This window comes from Protopterus annectens, chromosome 12.part0 (assembly GCF_019279795.1).
Source record: "Protopterus annectens isolate FY-2018-M chromosome 12.part0, PAN1.0, whole genome shotgun sequence".
NCBI classification, from domain to species: Eukaryota; Metazoa; Chordata; order Ceratodontiformes; family Protopteridae; genus Protopterus; species Protopterus annectens.
In genome coordinates this window covers 87,529,505-87,551,500 of record NC_056746.1, presented here as the reverse complement: position 1 = coordinate 87,551,500, position 21,996 = coordinate 87,529,505, and the positions used below count along the sequence as shown (strand labels likewise).

The window sequence follows — 21,996 nt, the reverse complement described above, 5'->3', positions numbered from 1 at the left end:
AAATGTTCACAGTATGCAACCTTCACTTGAAAGATTTTGTACTTATTTGTAAATAAAGCCCTGAATGCACTGAGCTTTACCTCCACAATGCCTCAACCTTCCCTGCTGCTTTAATGCATATTTATATCTTTAACAGAAAGGTCACATCAGCATCTGTTGCTCAGACCCATTTTGGCATATAAAGTCTTACTTCCCTTGTCTGTACTGGTGATTTATGGGTAGAAAATCTCTGACTGCAAACAGTTGAACTAGTATCTCAGGAGCTTGACATCTCAGGTAAGGAGGACTGGAGTGCCCATCTTGTGGGGGGGGGGGGGGCATGGTGTCTCAGACTGCTGCTCTGATGACAGGGTCTCAGATGGAGAGTGGAGTCGCATGATGTGAGGATCCAGTACCGTGAAGATGTGGACAATGCTGGCCAAGGTTGTAACAGTAGCCCCTGTTGGCACATGGGAGGGAGCACACTTGAGCAGGCAGTGGGAGCATTGGTAACCTTTGCTGTGATGCAAGTACTCACATCACTACCTGAGGTAAGCTTAAGCCATAAAAAATATGAAGGAAATCCTCTCATTTCCAGGATGCCAGTGAGAGCACAAACCATCCTGACAACTACCTACCCCCCTTTGGACAGCCTAAGATGTGATCAGCCGCCAGAGCGAGAAAAGTCATACGAAAAGAAAAAAAAAAAAATCTTACTTGCTTTACTCTCATCTGCTAAAGATTTAAAGTTTGGGGCCCGATACGAATAAGCTACATCAGCCACTGAGTCGCTGACATTTAATATTTCTTTGTACCATTTCATCTAATATTAAAAGTCTTAATGCGAATCAGAAAGAGATTTGGCCTTTTTGTCATTGCAGAGAACATTTATGACATTCTCAAGTTTTCAGTAATACTTATTTCCTTTGTAAAAGGTCACAGTCACTCAGCTTAAATGTACATTGCATACCGTTACAAAAGGTGCTAAACACACATTCAGAGGCACCATCTTGCAAGTTACTGGGTATGATTTGTTTTCCCAATTTCTGACCTTTACTTCTCAGATCAAAGGTTACTGCTGTACAGAAGAGATTGATATTAGCCAAATATCAGCACTTCCTGCATTTCTCAACTTCACAAAAGCCTATTCTGTTTCTCTTCAACTGCTAAGGATTCTAGCAGCTATCATGCTAAGAAAAAAAAAAGACCATGACTGCATCCCCCAGGCAAATATTAAACAACCTTCCAATTAAAATAAATAAATAAAATACCCAAAGCTGTCTTCAGATGATCTCAGTTACAGCAGCCCTTTTCATATGAAATTACTACAAGTTTTACATGCTGCAACTATGAATAAAGATTTTCTCTTTTGGATACATCTGTATTCTGCATGTGGCCAGGATATAAATCTGCATTATCAACTTAATTATCAGAACCAGGTTACCATCAATACATGTGGAATCTCAGCCTCTCAGTGCCATTCGTCTCCCACGAACCTCAATGAGGTTTACTTACTCAGGTCCATGCTGTAATCGTCTCAAGGTATATAGCAGTTGTGGTAATCACCTTTAAATTTAAGGAACTTCAAACTCAGGGAATCATTCGTCATCAGAGCTTGACCGTGGGCACTCTACAGTTACACTGTCCAAAGAGACCAGTGCGCAATAGTATTCAGTCTGTATTATGTTGTTGTTGTTGTCTCTTTCGGCTTTTCCCGGTTAGGGGTCGCCACAGTGGAACTCCGGTCCGCTAATGATTGGCAGTAGATTTTTACGTGCTGGCTTGCCGAGCCTAACGCACAACCTTCAACGAAGGAACGCCCATTCACGCATGTCGCCACAGAGAAGACGCTCTAACTGAGAATCGAACGGGCAACGTCTAACTGTGAGGTGACAACGCTACCGCAGCACCACCACCGCAGTACTGCATTATGTACAAAATAAAAAAATAAATCATAAAATGTTTGACAAAGTGCAATGTTACGGCTAATATTGCAGTTAATTTTGAGTCTGACAATGGAAAGACTGGTTGGGAGGGAGTGGAAACTTGGGGATGGTGCACCTGACATGACCTACAAGGTAGTAGTTTTCCCCCAACAAGAAACAGAACCCACAACTCTTAGTGTGTGTATCTGTGTGCATGTCTTTCTCTTTCTTTCTACTTTACATACAGACAGAATCTTTTTTTTTTTTTTAAATGTACAGTTAAACCACACACATATAAGAAAGCATAAAATGCCACAGACTGTTCTGTCAGTTTACAGTCACAGTTATATGTGGCTCTGGAAGGCGCATTTCAGAAATCATGTGCATAAATGGCAAACCTTAGTAAATGCAAGTTCCACTGTACTGCATAAACAAGTACTATGCTTAAAATAAGATATTAGTATTACCTCCACAAAGAGGCTTTTGTTACCCAGGAGGTTAGGTGGAGGGGGTGGTCCTTTATTCCTTAGCACCATAATAAAAGCTATCATAAGAGCATTTTCAGCCAAGTTGAAAGATAAGACAGCTCCCAACATAAACATCAAAAGAAGTTCAGAGCTGAAAACAGGATGCTTGGAAGCATTTATGTCTATGGGAAATTTAAGTGTCATTTACAGCTGGCCCTATGATTCAAAGCTATAAAGTCCTAACTGTTACCTAGACAACCTGTGAATAACTAGGGGCACTGAAAGTCTGATGCATGTAAGCCCATCCTGGGTAGGTGGGCAGTCAGATGGTACAGTCCCTCTGTAGTGTCCACACTTACTTATTCCATTATTTATTTATTCCAGTTTGATGACTGGGGAGGTCCACTGGGCTCGGGGAGCCCGTTTTCAGTGGTGGCCTGAGGGGAAAAGCTCTACAATACATAGGTTAGTTACATGAATTAATGACAAAGAATCTTTGCATTACAAACAACAGGTAGCATTCAGAAAAAGAAAACAAATAATTACCATTTTGTTTAGGCGAGAAAGACAGGCATATAGCATGGTGGCTACATATTACAGTTTAGTTATTTATACAATCTATATTTGTGAGTGAGGTTAGATTGGTGTGAAGGTTAGCCAGGAGTGTAAGTGGAGGAGAGCTTGAGAGGTATGGGGTGAAGAGTACAGTTGCATTTCCTGTTTGAATAAAGATAAGAATGAAGTAGAGTATTAAAGTTTTTAAGGTCGTCACAGGTCCTCAGTGAAGAGGGGAGAGAATTACATTTGTTAGCTACGGAGAAGGATAGCAGAAGCTGACCAGCTGGGCTCTTGGGTTTGTGGATGGTGATTAGGTTTTGGTGGGTAGATCTAAGAGTTCTATGGGGGGTATATGGTCGAAGAATATTGGATAGAGCAGGGCACTTAGGTTGGAACAGTAATCTGTGGGCTGTGGTGATTTGGAGAATGTCTAGTTGGTTGGGGAGTTCAAGCCAATTTAATGAGTGAAGGGAGGTACAATAATGGGAGGAAGATTTGGCTTTGGTAGCAAATCTGGAGATTTGATTGCAACGCACTTCCAGTTTGGAGGAGAGAGTAGAGGATAAATTAGTAAGCAGAAGAGCGCCGTACAGTAGAGAGGGAAGGAAATAGGTCATAGCAAGAGTTAGTCTGATGGCAGGAGAGAGGAAGTAGCTGTTTCTGTAAAGTAGGCTGAGTTTTATGTGGGTTTTCTTAATGTTTAGCTGGATATGAGTGGTAAATTTCAGGTGTTCATCAATGGTGACACCAAGAAGTTTGGCGGAGGGAATGACCTCTATAAGGGAGTTGTTTTGGCTGGTAATTTGAAGTGAGTTGTCAACAGGAGACGTTTTTGAAGGAGAGAATAGAAGGATTTTAGATTTGTTGGCATTTAGTGAGAGGTGATTTTGGAGCATCCAGTTTTCGGTGGTTGAGAAGGCTGTTTGTGTCAGTAATTGGAGATCTGATAGGTTAGAGGTGCTGCAGATCTAAGTAGAATCATCAGCATATTGCACAATTTTGGTATTGGGTATGGCTTTGTGAAAGTCATTAATAAAGATGTTGAATAGCACTGGGCCAAGTATGGATCCTTGGGGTACTCCAGTGAGGGGTAGGAAGGAAAGTGGAGGTGCCTTGGACCCATTTTACAGCCTGAGACCTGTCTGAAAGACAGCTGGAGAACCGGGAAAGTGTCTTGTGGGAGAGATTAAGATTAGACAGATTATTTATGAGGTGTGTATGTGGGATTGTATCGAAAGCTTTAAATCAATCCAGCAGAACTGTGGATACTATTTTACCAGAGTCACAAGCTAGACTAACGGTATGTAAGAAGGAGAGAAGGGCGGTGTTGGTACTGTCTCCTGGGCAGAAGCCATGCTGGGTAGGAGAAAGTAGCTGGTGTTTGGTAAGGAATGGCATGAGCTAAAGGTGGATGCATTTTTCAAGCAGTTTGGAGATTTGGGAGAGGATGGCTATGGGGCGGAAATTTGTGACGTTACCGTTTTTGCCACCCTTGTGAAGTGGAAGAATATAGGCAGCACACCATAGTTTGGGTACATAGGATTCAAGTAGGGATCTATTGATCAGGATGCTGATAGGGAGAGCAATTCCATCTGTGCTTATTTTTAAGAAGGAGGATGGAATGTTGTTGGGGGCATTAGACCATGGTTTTAGTTTTGAGAGTAGTTTCTTTATAAGGTAGATGGAGACGGGTTTGAGTTCGGAGGTAGGGGGAGGGGGAGAAGAGGGGGAGGAAGATTGAGTGTGGTGGTGTAGAGGGTTAATGTTGGTAAAGGTCTTGGTCAGCTCAGCAATAGAAGTGGTGAAGAAGGAATTGAATAGTGAGGCAATTTCAAGGTCAGATTTGCTGCTGTCGGGACAGGGGTTGTTTTTAGTACCTGGGCTAAGGAGGGAATTAACTGAGTTCCAAAACTGTTTGGGGTCTTTTGGGTGATTTACTTGTAGTTTGATGTAGTAAGACTTTTTGTCTCTAATGACTTTTTTTTTGGCGAGGTTTCTTACTTGTTTATATTTGAGTAAGATTTAAGGTTGTTTATATTGGAGGTATGTTTTCCGGGTTTTATCTCTTTGTGGCATAATCTTTTTGGTGTCTTTGGTAAGCCATGGGGTGGTCTTAGTTTCTACTCTTTTTGTTCTTATTGGAGCTAGGGAGTTGAGGACATTTAAGAATGCTGAATTGAAAAATTCGATGGCTGCATCTAATGGAAGAGTTTTTAGGGGGTTCCAGTTAGTTTGCTTAAAGGGGTCAGAAAAAGTAGTATGATTAAAGTTAGAGAGGTTATGAGTATGTATGAAGTGGTAGGAGTGTGTGGAAGTCAGGGTAGCTCAATGGGTGAAAGCTGGGAGGTGGTCTCCTAATGGGTCAGGAATGACACCAGATTTTATGACTTTATTAGGATGAGATGCTAGGATCCAGTCTAGTATGGAGCTGGGGGGTGGTTTTGTTAGGCCTAGTAATGGAGTTAGTAAGTTGGCTGTAGTTAAATATATTGATTGACATGGTGGGATTAGGGTTATTGCTTTTGTTCCAATCAATATTTACATTTCCCAATATGTAGATTTCTAGCTTAATATTAGAGGAGGTCCAGGAGAGGATGTCTTCCAGGGTAGTGGTGTTGTTACCTGGAGGAATATAGAGGGAAATGACACAGATGCTTTTATGGTTATTTATTTTTAGTAGGCCAGTTACAAGTTCAGCATTAGTGAAAGAAGGGATGGTATAGTGATATGGAATAATGGACAACTGGTTGGAGTAGATTAAAGCTACACCACCACTTCTCCTACTTAAGTGGTCAGATCTAAGAGATTGAAATCCAGGGGGAAGGAATTCGGAGTCACTTATATGAGGTTTTAACCAGGTTTCTGAGATGGCTACAATGTCAAGTGAGTTGTGATCGAGCCAGGCACGAAAGAGAGTTAATTTATTTTTTAAACTTTGGGTACTGATGGTGAGGAATTTGAGGTATTTACAGGTGGATTTATTGTTGGTGCTAGGGTGGTTTGTTGGAGAGAAGTTTGGTCCTGGATTAGGGTGAATGTCACCGGCTAAGCAAAGGTAAGTTAGAAAAGGAATAAGTATCTTTGGTTTGTACTTTGATAGTTGTGCCTGGCAGTGAGTAGGTTTAGGTTTGTAGTATTTAATTGGGACTGGGAAAAGCTTTACTTGTAAGTGGAGGATAGGGTGGGAGGGAACTAAAGAGGCAAAAATGTTGTGGAAGTGTGTTGTGAGGGGGAGGAAGAGGGGAAGGGTGTAGATGGAAGTTGGTATAAGAGGTAGCATGGTATAGAGGTAGTAGAAGAAGGATGAGGATAGATGTGGAAATAAGGATTTTAGGTGGAAAGGAGAGCATGGTGGGTAGAGTTTGTCAGATGTAGTAGAGAGGAGGGTAATGGGATTTAGGTAGGTGGGGCGGTGTAATAGTGACAGTCAGGTAGGATGGAGGAAGGGGCAGAGAAAAAGTGTTCAAGGATTGGCTGGTAGTGAGAGGGGGGATTTCTAGAGGAGAATAAATGAAGGAGCACTGGGGGAGGGTGGGATATGGGGGTAGGGTAGGGGAGCAGAGTGAGCCCGCAGGGCGAACGGAGCGGTATAGAGCAGAAAGGCAAGAGAAACCAGCAGAAAAAGTATCAGCCACTTACTGATTATACTGGGTAGTTTTTTAAGACTAGAAAACAAAAAATACAGGAGGGGAGAGGGTATTTAATGGTCTGCGGTAGGCTGCTGATTCACACACAAGGAAAGGGCAGGCTAACATATATAAGTAGTAATAGGTAATTAAAACTAGTGTAAGGCACATACATTCACAGAAATTAGTTTTGGGGAGTCCTCACAGAAGTTCTTTTCTATTTGGCCCAGGCTAGCAGGCAAAAATATCCAGGAAAAAAAACATCAGAGGTTGTGCAGGAGGAAGTCCTTAAATTCTAGAGGCTAAATTCTAGATTCCTTGAGACAGAAGTATGCAGTATGCATTGTGTATGTACTGTATATGTCTCCAGCACATACAGTACGTACTGGATATAAAGTGCATGCATATATATATATATATATATATATATATATATATATATATATGTGTGTGTGTGTGTGTGTATGCACTGTATATGCTGGGGAGATGTGCTTGACTTTCTCTAGCTGTGTTTGGATGGTAGTCTTTATGGCACGTCTGTAGGAAATGCTGACATCCACAGGGGAAGGCATAATGGAAGGCATAATAGGTATTTAAGCTTGCAAGTGTATTTCTGCCACTTGGAAAGACTTAGGTTAAAAGAAAAAAAAATAATGGCTGCCTAGATGACCAGCCTTTGCCAATGGGGGGATGGAATGAATGAGTAACAGGAATAAAAAAAGGCAAGGGTTGCCACCTTTGATGTCTGAAAGGCACAAAGAATTTTCTTCAACATAGTCAAATATCTTCACTATCATTGTTAGAAAAGATAATTACACCATTTATGAAAGAAAAAAGCCCATTATTAGCAGATGTGCACCTGTGGAAATAGCATTCATTTCCAACCAACAGTACTTCCACAAACTGGAGCTCTGAACAGTGTTTTAGCGGGACTAAAAGATTATCTGCTGCATTTCAGCCTTCAATCAAGTCCTCATTTCTAGAAAGGGTAGTACTACAGATAAGCATCATAACTCTCAACCTCTTAGAGCAAGAAATCTGGACAAAGCCATATACATAAAAGTGCAGGGGCAGCTCATGCCATTGGACTGCAGGGCTGCAGCCTCCCTAGCTGTGAAAAGAAAGGAAAAAAAATATATTAGCATTTTAAAAAATAAAATATTTTGCAATGCGCATGCATGCTCGGCGTTTTCCGGGTTTAAAAAAAAAACAAACTTGTTTCTGTGAATCTGGACTGCTGTAAAACCAGTCCAGATTAAGAGGAGAAGGCATCAGTGTACAGATGCCCAGACGTCTATGCAGTTTGTAACTGCGTTAAAGTGGAAGGGGATTGGACTGCTGCGTCCACAGTCACATGTATGTGACGTAGATGGCTACTGATTGGTTCTCGCTCTCTTCCCATGCTTTGTCTGTTGGGAAAAAGAGAGCGAGAAACAGTCAGCAGCAGTACTTGTCTTTGGAGTTCAATCATAGATGCCAGAATCATTGAGCGAGGGTGAGGGAGCACACCCCTACTTTTTATAAGATAAGTTGGTCTTGTCTAGTCAGAGAAAAAAACAATCCAAGCATGTGCGTCGGCACGCAAAATGTTAAATTTTGATCTGTGCAGAACAAAAGAAAGGCGTGTTTAACTTGCAAGGCATGAAATGTTAAACTTGCCTGGGATCGTGTTCATCTTTCTGGTGAGGCGATATATGCAGAGTATGCTGCTGCTTTCGTTCAGGTGAGGAGATATCAGGGATTGTGTTTCACTTTCTGCTGGGGGTAATTTGTGCTTTCATGTTGCTGCTGGTTGGGAGGATTGTGCTGCTTTCACACTGTGTTTCACTTATGCTGCTGTGTGTTTCACCTGCTGGGGGAGATTGTGTTTCACTTATGCTGTTGCTGTATGTTTCACCTGCTGGGGGGATTGTGTTTCACTTATGCTGCTGCTGTGTGTTTTACCTGCTGGGGGGGGTTGTGTTTCACTTATGCTGCTGCTGTGTTTTACTTGTGTTTCACCTGCTGGTGTGGGATTGTGTTTCACTTATGCTGCTGCTGTATGTTTCACCTGCTGGGAGGGATTGTGTTTCACTTATGCTGCTGTGTGTTTCACCTGCTGGGGGAGATTGTGTTTCAATTATTCTGTTGCTGTGTTTCACCTGGTGGGGGGGGGGTGTGTTACACTTACGCTGTTGCTGTGTGTTTCACCTGTGTTTCACCTGCTAGGAGGATTGTGTTTCACTTATGCTGCTGTGTTTCACCTGCGGGGGGGGGGGGGGGGGTTGTGTTTCACTTATGCTGCAGCTGTATGTTTCACCTGCTGGGGGTTATGTTTCACTTATTCTGCTGCTGTATGTTTCACCTGCATTTCACCTGCTTGGGGGGGTTGTGTTTCACTTATGCTGCTGCTGTATGTTTCAGCTGCTGGGGGGGGGGTTCATTTATGCTGCTGCTGTATGTTTCACCTGATGGGGGGGGGGGTTGTGTTTCACTTATGCTGCTTCTGTATGTTTCACCTGCTGAGGGGGTTGTGTTTCACTTATGCTGCTGCTGTTTCACCTGCTGGGGGGGATTGTGTTTCACATATGCTGCTGTGTGTTTCACCTGCTGGGGGGGGGAACGGACTGTGTTTCACTCATGCTGCTGCTGTGTTTCACCTGTGTTTCACCTGCTGGGGGGGTTGCGTTTCCAATATGCTGGCTAGGGATTGTGTGTATGTGTGTGTGCTGCAGTCCTGTGAATGTCCTCCTTTGGAGGAGTTACCTAGTAACTTAGAACCTGTTAGCAGTTTGCCATCCACTCCCTATTGCAATATTACTAGCTTAGCATTTTTGTAATGTAACATTGGCAATTTTACTAGCTTATCTTTTTTTAATATAATACACTGGCAGGGGCCAACTGGTCTGTGTTTTGGGGGCTGCTGAATTTTTTTTAATGTAGTATCCTGGCAGTGTGTTTTGTGGGCTGTTGTTATTTCTAATATAATATTCTGGCAGGGTTAACCAGATACTAAGGAGGCATTGTGTTTTGGGGGCTGCTTGACTGTGGATGTCTTTTTTCTAAACCATATCCTAGCAGAGGTTAGACAGATACTAGGTATGCAGTGTGTTTTGGGGACTGCTGGTGGTTGATTTTTTTTTTAACTTAATATCTTTTAACTTTTTGCTTAATATCTTTTTTCAGGGTCTGTCAAGATAGAATAGGATGGTGTGTGGATGTTTTGTTATTGAAAGTCTGGCCTTGCATGACAAAAAGTGTGTATGGGTGAACTGAAGTAAGATCACCTGCAAGCTCTTGACTATGTGATGCAAAATGAGTACAGTAATCTAACCATTGCCATCTCTCTCCATTATTTTAAACCTTCTATGCTTAAAGCAGATACTGTGGGTATGCAGTCAGGCTGGGGGCTATGCCCAGTATGTGTGAATGAAATAAAATGGTAAGCATGGTATGCAGTCAGGCTGGGGGCTATGCCCAGTACGTGTGAATGAAATAAAACGGTAAGCATGGTATGCAGTCAGGCTGGGGGCTATGCCCAGTACGTGTGAATGAAATAAAACGGTAAGCATGGTATGCAGTCAGGCTGGGGGCTATGCCCAGTACGTGTGAATGAAATAAAACGGAAAGCATGGTATGCAGTCAGGCTGGGGGCTATGCCCAGTACGTGTGAATGAAATAAAACGGTAATAAGCATGATCAATGTTGTTTCCAGTGTAACACAACTCTGCCTTGTGAGGCCTTCTGCAGCCCTCCTCAGTTTGATTTGAAATCACCAGACACCACTGTAAAAGTTGGACAAAGGCCCCAAAATAGGACAATTTTTAAATACTGCTATTACAAACTCAGAAAGTTGATAGAATAACAGGTTTTGCATTAGCATGAATTTTCTGAAGGGTATGAAGTCTGAAACCCAAATGTCTGTCATTATTTTCTAACTTCAATGTTTAATGATTTGTCAGTAAACCACAATTTTATGAAAAATGGACCAAAAATATGAGGCAAAAAAATGGACATTCTGCAAAAATCTGTGCTGTTGACAAGTATGAGAGGCATTCCTCCTGAACTGGCTTATTGTTTTATTTCTCTCTATAGGTTTCTTTCCTACAAGGCTGTCTGAGCTGTATTTTTATTTCTCAGTGCAGTTACACTGAAATGGATGTTGACAGCTGGACAAGACTGCTTGCTTCTCCACTTATCGAATAGGCTGTGCATGGTGCTTGATCAATGACTTGTTTACTTCAATTCTTCTTAAGAACTTCTTTAAATCTTGAACTGCATCATTGTTTTTGACACCACTGTCTCTTACAGAACTTTGTTCTGATCTTCCATCAGTGTTTTGCAAAGGAAGAAAAAAAAAAAACAACTTGTCCCCCCCCCCCCCAAGTAAACTTGGATCTTCAAACTGTACCCTCTCATAATTATGCAGATATTCTGTTTAATGATGGTACCTGTTGAACTCTGCGAAGCCTCCTTAAAGTACCATACCACCAGAAACCTGCCTCTTCCTTCCAATAGCACATTTTTAAGCTTTCTTTCATTTTCAAGGCTTCAGGTACATATAACTTAATATTTGTGCTATTTTTTTCCACAATTAGATCTATTCTGTCCATACCCTTGCAAGGATGAGGCCTACACAACTGCACTCCCTTGTCTCAATGCAGTCTTGCCCTTAACACCTTGCATCTTGTATTCTATTAGGGACACTTTTTTTTCTATGCACTCCAGTAATGAAAAACACTTTTTTTAGGCTCCTCTTTATTTAGCTTGCTTATCTCTAGTCATCTAATAGGACAATATCTCTTACCCTTTCACGTGTAACATTTTCTTCTTCCTGGGCATCTGCTTTACATGTGCATTATTTTACTATACTAAATTTATGATGCCTCATTTCTAAGCATTCTTTAATCTTACAAAAAACGTTTTATTTAAAGTCAGGCTAACAGACGGAGAGCTTCCAGCTGCCATCTGGTACCCAGTCTTATACGAGGAATGACATCTGCGTTATTCCAGTCTTTATTCATGGTGTCTTTGACATCCCATAATTTGTTAAATGGGTTTGTTAGTACTAATATTTGTTCTCTGCTCCATTCTCAAAAGAAGTATGGAGTGAATCTGACAAAACTCAGTATTTCAACCACCTTCATATTCTAGGGTTCTCCAAAGGACCTGTTCTTTAGACAAAAAAATATATATATATATGGATCACCCCCCCAGTACTTGCACTGATTTGAAGAGAGAGAAGCAGTACATCAGTGGTGCCCGTGGCAGATGGGAAGCATGAATTGCTCACAGTCTATAAGAATTTATTATATTTAACATGAATAAAGTGCTAGACAGTCCCTTTGAGGGGAAAAAAACCTGCACTCCACAATGTACTCCTTGGTCCTTGAAAAAAAATCAGAAACAAATTGGCAATGTTTGGGAGTAGATACCATCTTAAAGCAGACAGAGCTGCATGCAGTCATATGTGGCCTGACAACAGTGACATCACAAATTCCAAGACACAAGTGTGAGCAGCTAAACCTGGCTGTGGCACTGAGGTCTCTCTAGAAGAAAGCATCTGCTGCCAGGTTGCCCCATCTTAGAAGGAGACAGCCCGGACACTGTACTGCCACTGCTAATGGTGGTTATGTGAACAAATGTGGATGAAGCCACAACAGACTCATGCTGTTAAGTAGTGCGTGTACCACTGCATCGGGGCATGACATTGCTAGGTCCTGTATATCATCTCCAATACAGGCAGCTACTGTAAATAAGTGGACCTCCTGTGGGGAGGAGTCAGTTGGGATGGGGTAGTAACACCGGCCTAATTCTTAACGCCCAGTTCCTACACCCAGGGGAATGAATGGGGCCCATCAGGTTGCCAAACAGCCAAAAAAAAAAAAAGAAAGAAAAAAAGAGATGGAGGGGTCTCACCTATGGGGGGAGAAAATGAGCCAAAAGGGCACAGTTTGGGGAGCCACTGGTTAAAGTTCCTAAAAGGATATTAAAAAAATATATTTTTCAGTTTGAATTGCTTCATAAACTCGATATTATATTCAGGTTTCTGTCAAAACTGCTCTCAGGTATTGACAGTCAAATTTTCATTTGCAGTTCTTGCATTTGCTGGGTTCCTGTGCACTGGTATACAGAATACACCTGCATTCACCTATACAAGTAGACATCTCTGGGTTGTGCCCAATTCATAAGCATGCCTACACAAAGTGTTCGTAACACCAGAAGTAATCACATGGAATGAATGTTCTGTTAAAAGAAGCAGCATTAGTTGAGATTTTACACACACACACAAGGAGGAAATGTGGGCTCACTTTCAATGAGGATGATAAAACTGAAACAGCAAATGTAAACTTTTTTTCATCATCAGACAAGAGACTAACTATTGCACTGTCATAGTTTTTCTAATTTCTCTGTTTACTTGTAAGAAAATGTAGCTGTGATGACACAGACGTGAAGGCAATGTGTATACGAGGTAGTTTGCAAAAAAAATAAATAAATAAAACCTGCACATCTCTGCAACACCCTGCACGCATACACTCAATAGCTACAGGCATGACTGCATTACCTTGTACCCCTGGATATTACCATTCTGGGCTTCAATGGGAGGGGGGTCCCAGCTGACCTCAAGCTGCCTTGCCGTGACAGAGTTTACTTGAATGTTCTGTGGAGCCATAGCAGGAGCTGGAAAATACGTAAAAATGTACTTCTTTAAAAACGCTACTGCTTCTACCAACATTTTATGATGTAATCAGTCAAAACAGCTTGGTTAAGCAAACATATTTTAGATTTACAAATAGCCGAGCCTTGTTACTATTAAAGCATAATCTGGAACTTCTCATAAATACCTGCAAGTAAGCAGATCCAATGCTATTTGATCCTGTTTTGCCTGCTGAAATGTAGCAGTGCCACTTAAACGTGCAAAATGCTCACTTTGTCACATAAATATGAACCTGATGTTACTTAGAAACCACATACTACAGCAAGGTTTTTTTTTAAACTTACCCAATTAAAAAAAATATATAGGTCAAACGTGACATAACACCACTGTCTGGTTACATTACATGATCAAAGTCACATGATATGAGAGTGGAAACTAAGGGAATAAAGTTTGCTAAAAACTTTTACCACACTGTGCTTTATGACCATAGGTTACCTCCCTTTTAAATATTACTAGTCCTCCATACATAAAGATACAGCAAAAAAGGAGCAAAATGCAAACTAAAAAACATAAAAAAGCCTGTACAAAACTGCCACATCAAATCAAACAGGACACAGTGCTCTGTACATATCAGCATGCACAGAGATACACACAGGAGCAAGGTGTTCAACGCCTCCATTCCTTGCCAGTAGAAAACATGAAGGTGAAAATAATTAAGATGAAACTGGGTAGTTAAAATAAAAGTAAACCTTCGTCCACTGAACATTGGGACGAATCCATGCTGAGGTATGGGTAATGCTAAATTTATACATAGTGAGATTTCCACACTTGTTAGTAAAGCATATTAGTGATAGACAAACCTAGCTTTACCCACAAACTCAGCATGGCATATGGCTAAATTAATGCAGATGTTAAACTCAGCAACAAAATAATCATCATTTTAAACAAAGCTCCTATTTATATATAAATAACAGATACTAGATATTTAAAAGCGCTTCTTATTTTATTAAGGCTGGTAGCATAGATAACAAAAACTGTGTGAATGACTGAAAGCAAAGCAAATTAAAATAAATGGTGCTCACAGACATCAGAGTGCTTCAATTGCATTAACTGGATAAAAGAAAACAAATTAAAATTTAGTTTTGACAGTGATATTCTTTGACAAAGTAAGCCTACAGGCAAATCACAAACAAGTAAAATAAATATATAATGAAAATGTGGACTTAGACAATCCAAGGCTTTTGGGCTTTATGACGATTTACACACTACAACGGATTAGCAAGCAGGAAGTAAGGACCGCTATGAAGAGGATGAAGAATGGAAAGGCTGTTGGTCCAGATGACATACCTGTGGAAGCATGGAGGTGTTTAGGTGAAATGGCAGTGGAGTTTTTAACCAGATTGCTTAATGAAATCTTAGAAAGTGAGAGGATGCCTGAGGAATGGAGAAAAAGTGTTTTGGTATTGATTTTTAAGAATAAGGGTGATGTGCAGAGCTGTAGTAACTACAGAGGGATTAAATTGATCAGTCACAGCATGAAGTTATGGGAAAGAGTAGTGGAAGCTAGGTTAAGAAGGGACATGATGATTAGTGAACAGCAGTATGGTTTCATGCCAGGAGAGAGCACTACAGATGCAATGTTTGCTCTGAGAGTTTTGATGGAGAAGTGCAGAGAAGGTCAAAAGCAGCTGCATTGTGTCTTTGTGGACTTAGAGACAGCATATGACAGGGTGCCTAGAGAGGAGTTGTGGTATTGTATGAGGATGTCGGGAGTGTCAGAGAAGTATGTAAGAGTGGTACAGGATATGTACGAGGGTAGTGTGACAGCGGTGAGGTCTGTAGTGGGAGTGACAGATGCATTTAAGGTGGAGGTGGGATTTCATCAAGGATCAGCTCTGAGCCCTTTCGTATTTGCAATGGTGATGGACAGGTTGACAGATGAGATCAGACAGGAGTCCCCATGGACTATGATGTTTGCAGATGACATTGTGATCTGTAGTGAGAGTAGGGAACAAGTGGAGGAGACCCTGGACAGGTGGAGATATGCTCTAGAGAGAAGAGGAATGAAGGTCAGCAGGACTAAGACAGAATATATGTGTGTGTGAATGAGAGTGAGGATAGAGGAATGGTGAGGATGCAGGGAGTAGAGGTGGTGAAGGTGGATGAGTTTAAATACTTGGGATCAATAGTTCAGAGTAATGGTGAGTGTGGAAGAGAGTAGAGGCAGGATGAAGTGGGTGGAGAAAAGGAGTGATTTGTGAAAGACGAGTACCAGTAAGAGTGAAAGGGAAGGTATACAAGAGGGTAGTGAGACCGGCTACATTATACGGGTTGGAGACAGTGTCATTGACAAAAAGGCAGGAGTCAGAGCTTGATGTGGCAGAGTTAAAGATGTTAAGATTTGCACTGGGTGTGATGAGGTTGGACAGGATTAGGAATAAGTATATTAGAGGATCAGCCCAGGTTGGAAGGTTTGGAGACAAAGTATGAGAGGCAAGATTACGTTGGTTTGGACATGTGCTGAGGAGGGATGCAGAGTATATTGGGAAAAAGATGCTAAGGATGAAGCTGCCAGGTAACAGGAAAAGAGGAAGGCCTAAGATAAGGTTTATGGATGTGGTGAGAGAGGACATGCAGGTGGTTGGTGTGACAGAGCAAGATGCAGAGGACAGGAAGAAATGGAAACAGATGATTTGCTGTGGCAACCCCTAATGGGAACAGCCGAAAGAAGAAGACGACGACGATTTACACACTACCAGCACCATCCCTTGGGTTCCACCTTCTTTTTCCAACAGGACCATACCAGTTCAACCCCAGAGCAAATATGTGAATAACCATCCAGTCATTTAGGTTATGCTAAAAGGAAGATAGTGAGTTGATCTGTTCAATATACAGAGGAACTTTTATTCCAGAGGAAGTACATTATAAATGTGTCGATTCCCCATGTTTTCCATATATATATATATATATATATATATATATATATATATATATATGCACATATGTATATATGCGAACACACAAACATTTTATATATATATATATACACACACACACACAGATATATATAGATATCTATATATATACTGCATATACACACACATGCATATACATATATACACATGCACATATATATATATATATATATATATATATATATATACACACACACATATATGTGTCAGAAACAATTTGAAGTCCCTGGGTCTAGTACTAGAGGAGCCCTTGGATTTGTAAATATACAGGAGGTCCATAATGCCAGGGGTCTCTAATAGTGCAGTGAGACAGAGATCTCCCCTAAGATATCTCCAAGACACTGAATAAAGTGACGGAGCTTTAAGCCTCTCTTGATAACTCAGGAAATTAAGGCCTGTGACCATTTTGGTTAGGAACCTTCGGAGTCTTCCTTTTCATTTGATATGTTTAGTGAGATGCATCCCGAAGGTGGTGATGTACTTGATAACTGGTCAGATGAATGCTGAATCTAAGGAAGTGACTACCTCTTTAGACCTTGAAGCATATCTCTCAACCTCTTAGAGCAAGAAATCTGGACAAAGCCATAAATAATTGGGGGACAAAGGCCCAAAATAGGGATAGTTTTTAAGTACTGCTCTTACAAAGTTAGAAAATTGATAGAATAACAGGTTTTAAATTAACATGGATTTTCTGAAGGGTATGACGGTGGTGGTGCTGCAGTAGCGTTGTCGTCTCACAGTTAGACGTTGCCCGTTCAATTCTCAGCTAGAGCGTCTTCTGTGTGGCGACATGCGTGAACGGGCTTCCTTCGTTGAAGGTTGTGCGTTAGGCCCGGCAAGCCAGCATGTAAAACCCTACTGCCAATCATTAGCGGACCAGAGTTCTGCTGTGGCGACCCCTAACCGGGAAAAGCCGAAAGACACAAACATGATGTCTGAAACTCAAATGTCTATCATTATTTTCTGAATTCAATCCTCAATGATTTGTCAGAAAAACAAAATTTTATGAGGAACAGACCAAAAATATGAGGGACAAATCTTGGTATTCTGCAAAAATCTGTAAAGTTGAGAGGTATGCCTTGAATATATTCCTTTGGCAATCAGCTGTGCTAAATAAAAGGATTTCCTGACAACCACTGTAGCATGACGGTCAAAAGAAAGGGAATCTTCCACCGCAGTTCCCAGGTCCTTGACTACATTTTAATTTTGTAGTGCCAGGTTGTCCATACAGCATGATGACAGGGAGGGGGTATCTACAAAAAGTGACAATACTACACTTTTTAGTACACAAAGACTTTACTAGGAAGCATGTGTTCTGGAGGGTTTGTGTGTTAAAGGGTGAGTTGACGACAATCTCCAAAAAATGTTTCTCAAGTAGCTCTCATTAAGTTTGTAATTTCACCATTTTTTCTGGATTTTATCTGCATATTTATGTCTTGCTCATTATATGTTCATAAATGCAGAAGTTAATGATATCGGAGTACTCACTGATGTTACTTTAAAAAGACTTATATGGGTCACTGGGGATGACATCTGAGTTTGTTTTAATCGTGCTATTCACTGCATTACAGTCTCCATTGGTAAAGTCCCAAAAGGGTGATTTATTTATGATCAAGTTTGACTTAAGATTCATAATAAAGTTAATAGCATGATGATGTATGTTAATTACGGAGTGAATACCCATGAATGGCAGAAAGGATCCATATTTGCCTATATGATTACCTAGGATTCTATAGCTCAGGTTTGCACTGTTTGTTTATAATTACTTTGATTAATATAGTTAATAAATGTGAACACTTATTTAATGGACACAGTACATTGTAGGCTACTAAAATGTTTTCTTGCCTTCTAATTTCTAGGACTTCCCCTACAGTTCCCAGAGTTTCAACTAGAGAAAGATTCCTAAGAATAAAAAAAAAAGTTTAACCTTCAACCTCTTCATTTAGTTAAAATCACATTAAAAAGCATTTTTCACAAGAGACAAGCCCACCCATGTTAACATATGTGGGAAGCTTAGCCATCCCCAGTACAAACATATTCACATAATCATCAAACGACTCACTAAGTCATTGCAGACACGCACACAGAAATCTCTCTAGCAATGACTTCCTGTGGAAATAGTGATTGATTAGTTCATGACTAGTGAATTTAAATCACCAGTGGGATACCTTGTCCAGTTAACAGTCAGCAAAGAAAACGATGACAGATTTTTAGGTGTTCTTTTATAAAGGCTGACAAACCACCATATACCCTACATCTGTATTCATGAAAGGGTGGTATGCCCTTGGAACATGTAAGATACATTTGCAATCTTTAAACCATGTTTGAGTAACAGTACAGATTTCAACATCCTCTGTGAAGAGGAAAATGTCTGAGTTAACCCATGGCCTTTAAAGTAGCTTATAGAAAACCGTAATATTTGTATCATGCATGCCCCCCCCCCCCAATCATGTTATTTAACATCCTACTGGCCTTATCTGAAGCCTACTCAAGATAACTGCATGCTTAGGGTTAGGGGTACCGATCCCTCCATCTTTTTCCCATTTAACCTTGCATAGATCCACCTTCCCTAGTCTATACTTCAGTCATGACTCCCATGTCAGTGCGCTCATCTCCTGCAGTGTTTTAGAAAATACCTGTCCAGCATCTATCTGCCCAATCTGCTAGAGTTGCATCAACTTATAATCAACCTTCCTAGTATACGGCTACTGCACTGATACAAGTATATTCAAATACATCGCTCAACATTCCTTCAGTATGCTGCATAAAATTAAACCACCAGCCCCATCTTCAGTATGATCCCTGTGCCATCTGACTGGTCACTGTCTACTGGTTACTCACTAGAAATCTTTACCAATAGTTTATCAAAGATATAAGCCAAGAAGGCATTTTATCCAGCAGTTGGTTTTGCCTGCATCAGTCTCCACTTGTAGATTGTATAACTTTGTGAGCAACTCATTTAACAAGATAATGGTTTTGATCAGCCTTTAAAAGAAGGCATCTGTGCTGGGTGGGTTTATTCAGTTAACAGCAAAAAAAGACAAATAAAAAATAATAATAAGTTTATTATCTTGCTTTGTAATACTTTTATTTTATAACCACTATGGCAATACGAGTCCTATCCTAAGACCATTGGGCCTTTATAGGTGGCAGCATATCAAAGGCCTTATTGACATCTAAATGAAGCACATTCAGTGGATAATCACAGCCAATTTCATCTGTGGCCCAGGCACAGCACTGTATTAAATTCATATCTAAAATTTCTGATTTTTTAAATCATACTGTCAGCTTGAAATTTATTGACATCACATTTGCAAGTATGTAGGAAAAAAACAAAGAATTACAGCTACACAATCTGCAGCAGTGAGAATCACAACTCTCAATTTTTACCTCCAGAATTTGGGAAAAAGCAAAAATCAATTATAGAAAAAGGCCCCAAAGTAGGGATACTTTTGGAACACTGATATCATTAAGTTAGAACATCTCAAAACATCTCAGTTTTACCAGGGACAGAGCAAAACTTTGAAGCAAAATTAAAGGCATCCATTAAAACAGAAACAATTGAAAAATATGATGGTTGATCATTTTGAGGAGTCACAGTATGGGTAAACAGCGTGTGTGAGAAAGCCAAAATGACCAACTTTTACTGCAGCTGGTCACTCCCCTGAGGTCCAACAACTTCAGAGATGCGGCATCTGCAGGAGGGTTCAGACCTCTGCAAGTGTGAAAGGCTTTGCTGCTATAAAAAAATACATATTTTTTTTTAATTGACTGACTGTTGTTTCAAGCATTTTTTTTTTTCATTCAAAACTATTGCTGCTGTGTTTGCACAGCAGAACCTACAGCCTAACTTTGAAAACACAGTGAAAAATAAAATAAAAAAATGCATTGCTTAATGATGCAGAATGTCTACAAAATGTTCACATTTCACTAAAAATGAATGTCACAGTTAAGAATATCAAAAAGAAGTAATCCTAAATCCAAGAACTGGCAGGGATTTTTCTGTGCAGCATGTCAACAATTTTACATTTTAATAATGCTGCACTAAATTTTGAAACTGCTTTTGAAACTTGAAAGACACTGTCTTACCTATGACATTTATAATGAAATCAACACATGAAATTATTTCCAGTGTTTCTGTTGTAACCTGGAAAAAAAACTGGCAGGTCTATCATTTGGCTTAGAGGATTAAGGAGCTGTTAAAGAGCTGTTCCCCGATGTCCAGCGGTGCAAGGTTTGATTCCCTCAGCGTTCACTGCCTAACTGTGCAACTCTGAGCAAGTCATTTAACCCAACACTGCTCCAAGACCGAGCCTGAAAAAGGTCCATGGAGATCTCTGCTTAACCTGCAAAACAAATACAAGCTCTACCATGGGTCTGGAGTTTGACTTTACTCTAGTTGAGTATCCAATCATCAACATTCTAATAGCAAACCAAATATATATGCACACGTACACACATACGACTGGAACGTGAATATTGTTTCTCTTCACAGCAGTTACCAGCCAACACAAGTGTCAGGCTGCTATACAAAAAAGTACCTGAAAAAGATAATCTGAAAGATATTGCACTTAAAATGCTACCATTTATTTGATATACTTCCTACAAAGCAAGTCCATAGTTTGTAACCAAGACAGATACATCATATTAGTCAAACGCGGGTGACAGCATTAATACCTCACTATTATTCAATGCTGCAAACTCACCCAAATGTCATTTTTGGGGGAAGTTTGGATATCACAGCACAGGTTGAGTGGAGGTCCAGTGATTGTCTGGAGCTGTGAAATAATATTATCATAAACAGGGCAATTAACAAACCACTTAAATACTTTGCAGAAAATGTTCTAACCCAAGGCATTTTGGAACAATGCTTTTCACTTACTTTGCTTATATTTGACAGTACTTATGTTTTTTTTCTATCTGTTCTGTATATTTCTTGCACACACTCATATCAATACTATTTGCCACATTCCATGTAAAAGGTTATTGCAGTTACCTGTAAGTGGGTTTGCAAACTTTGGACTTGCAGTGGGGCAGCAGTTAGCAATACTGCCATAAAGAACTTTGTTCCATGGCTTGGTTCTTGACTGGGGCACCTTCTGTATAGATTTTGCAGATCCTCACTGTGTCAGCATGGGATTTTGCTGCAAGCTCCGATTCCTTCCCGCTTCCTGAAGACATGGAGCTGCTCAGACTGGTAAAGTTGGGATTGCCCACAGGTAGGTGTGTGTGTGTGTGTGTGTGTGTGTGTGTGTGTGTGTGTGTGTGAGAGATATCCATATAATTGTGCATGTGCCTTTAGATGGATAGTGATTTGCATTCCATACAAGACTGCTTTCTACCTTATGCCTTACTGAGAAAGGCTTCTGCTTCCTGTAACTCTGAAATGGACACGGTGAAAGATGGAATGTGTTTTTGTATTTGTGTATGTGTATATATAAAATGTTAAATGCTAAACATCTGGTTGCCAAAGACTTGCCAAGGGTGATTTTATTTTTACAGAGTATTGACTAGATCTGACAGGAAGTCAGCAGAAGCCCAAGGATAATTCCGTTTAATTTCAGGATGCTGCTGATAGTGAATACAGCAACAAAAGAAAAGGTGAATACATGTGCTAATCTTTTATAGGTATTATGAAACTTTGTTAGGCTTTGTCTGACTGTTGTCTGTGTACTTGAAAAGTGCTGCATTTGCACAGCATGGACTGCTAAACCTCAGAAGGTCAGACCTGGTGAATTACACTTTGGCCATACGCCATAAACACCTATAAATTGTGTAATAAATCTCTGCAGTGCAAAGCATACTTGTTTATGTTTGTTTATGCAGTAA

The 21,996-nt window shown here is 40.4% G+C and overlaps 1 protein-coding gene across 1 annotated transcript in view; it reads right to left on the bottom strand.

Moving 5' to 3' along the window:
* Positions 1-21,996, bottom strand: part of SDK1 (sidekick cell adhesion molecule 1) — a 2,805,673-nt gene that overhangs the window by 121,423 nt on the left and 2,662,254 nt on the right. The window contains exon 34 of the mRNA XM_044089098.1: positions 13,100-13,215. Coding sequence (XP_043945033.1) covers positions 13,100-13,215 — 116 coding nt within the window. The remainder of the gene's footprint in view (positions 1-13,099; positions 13,216-21,996) is intronic.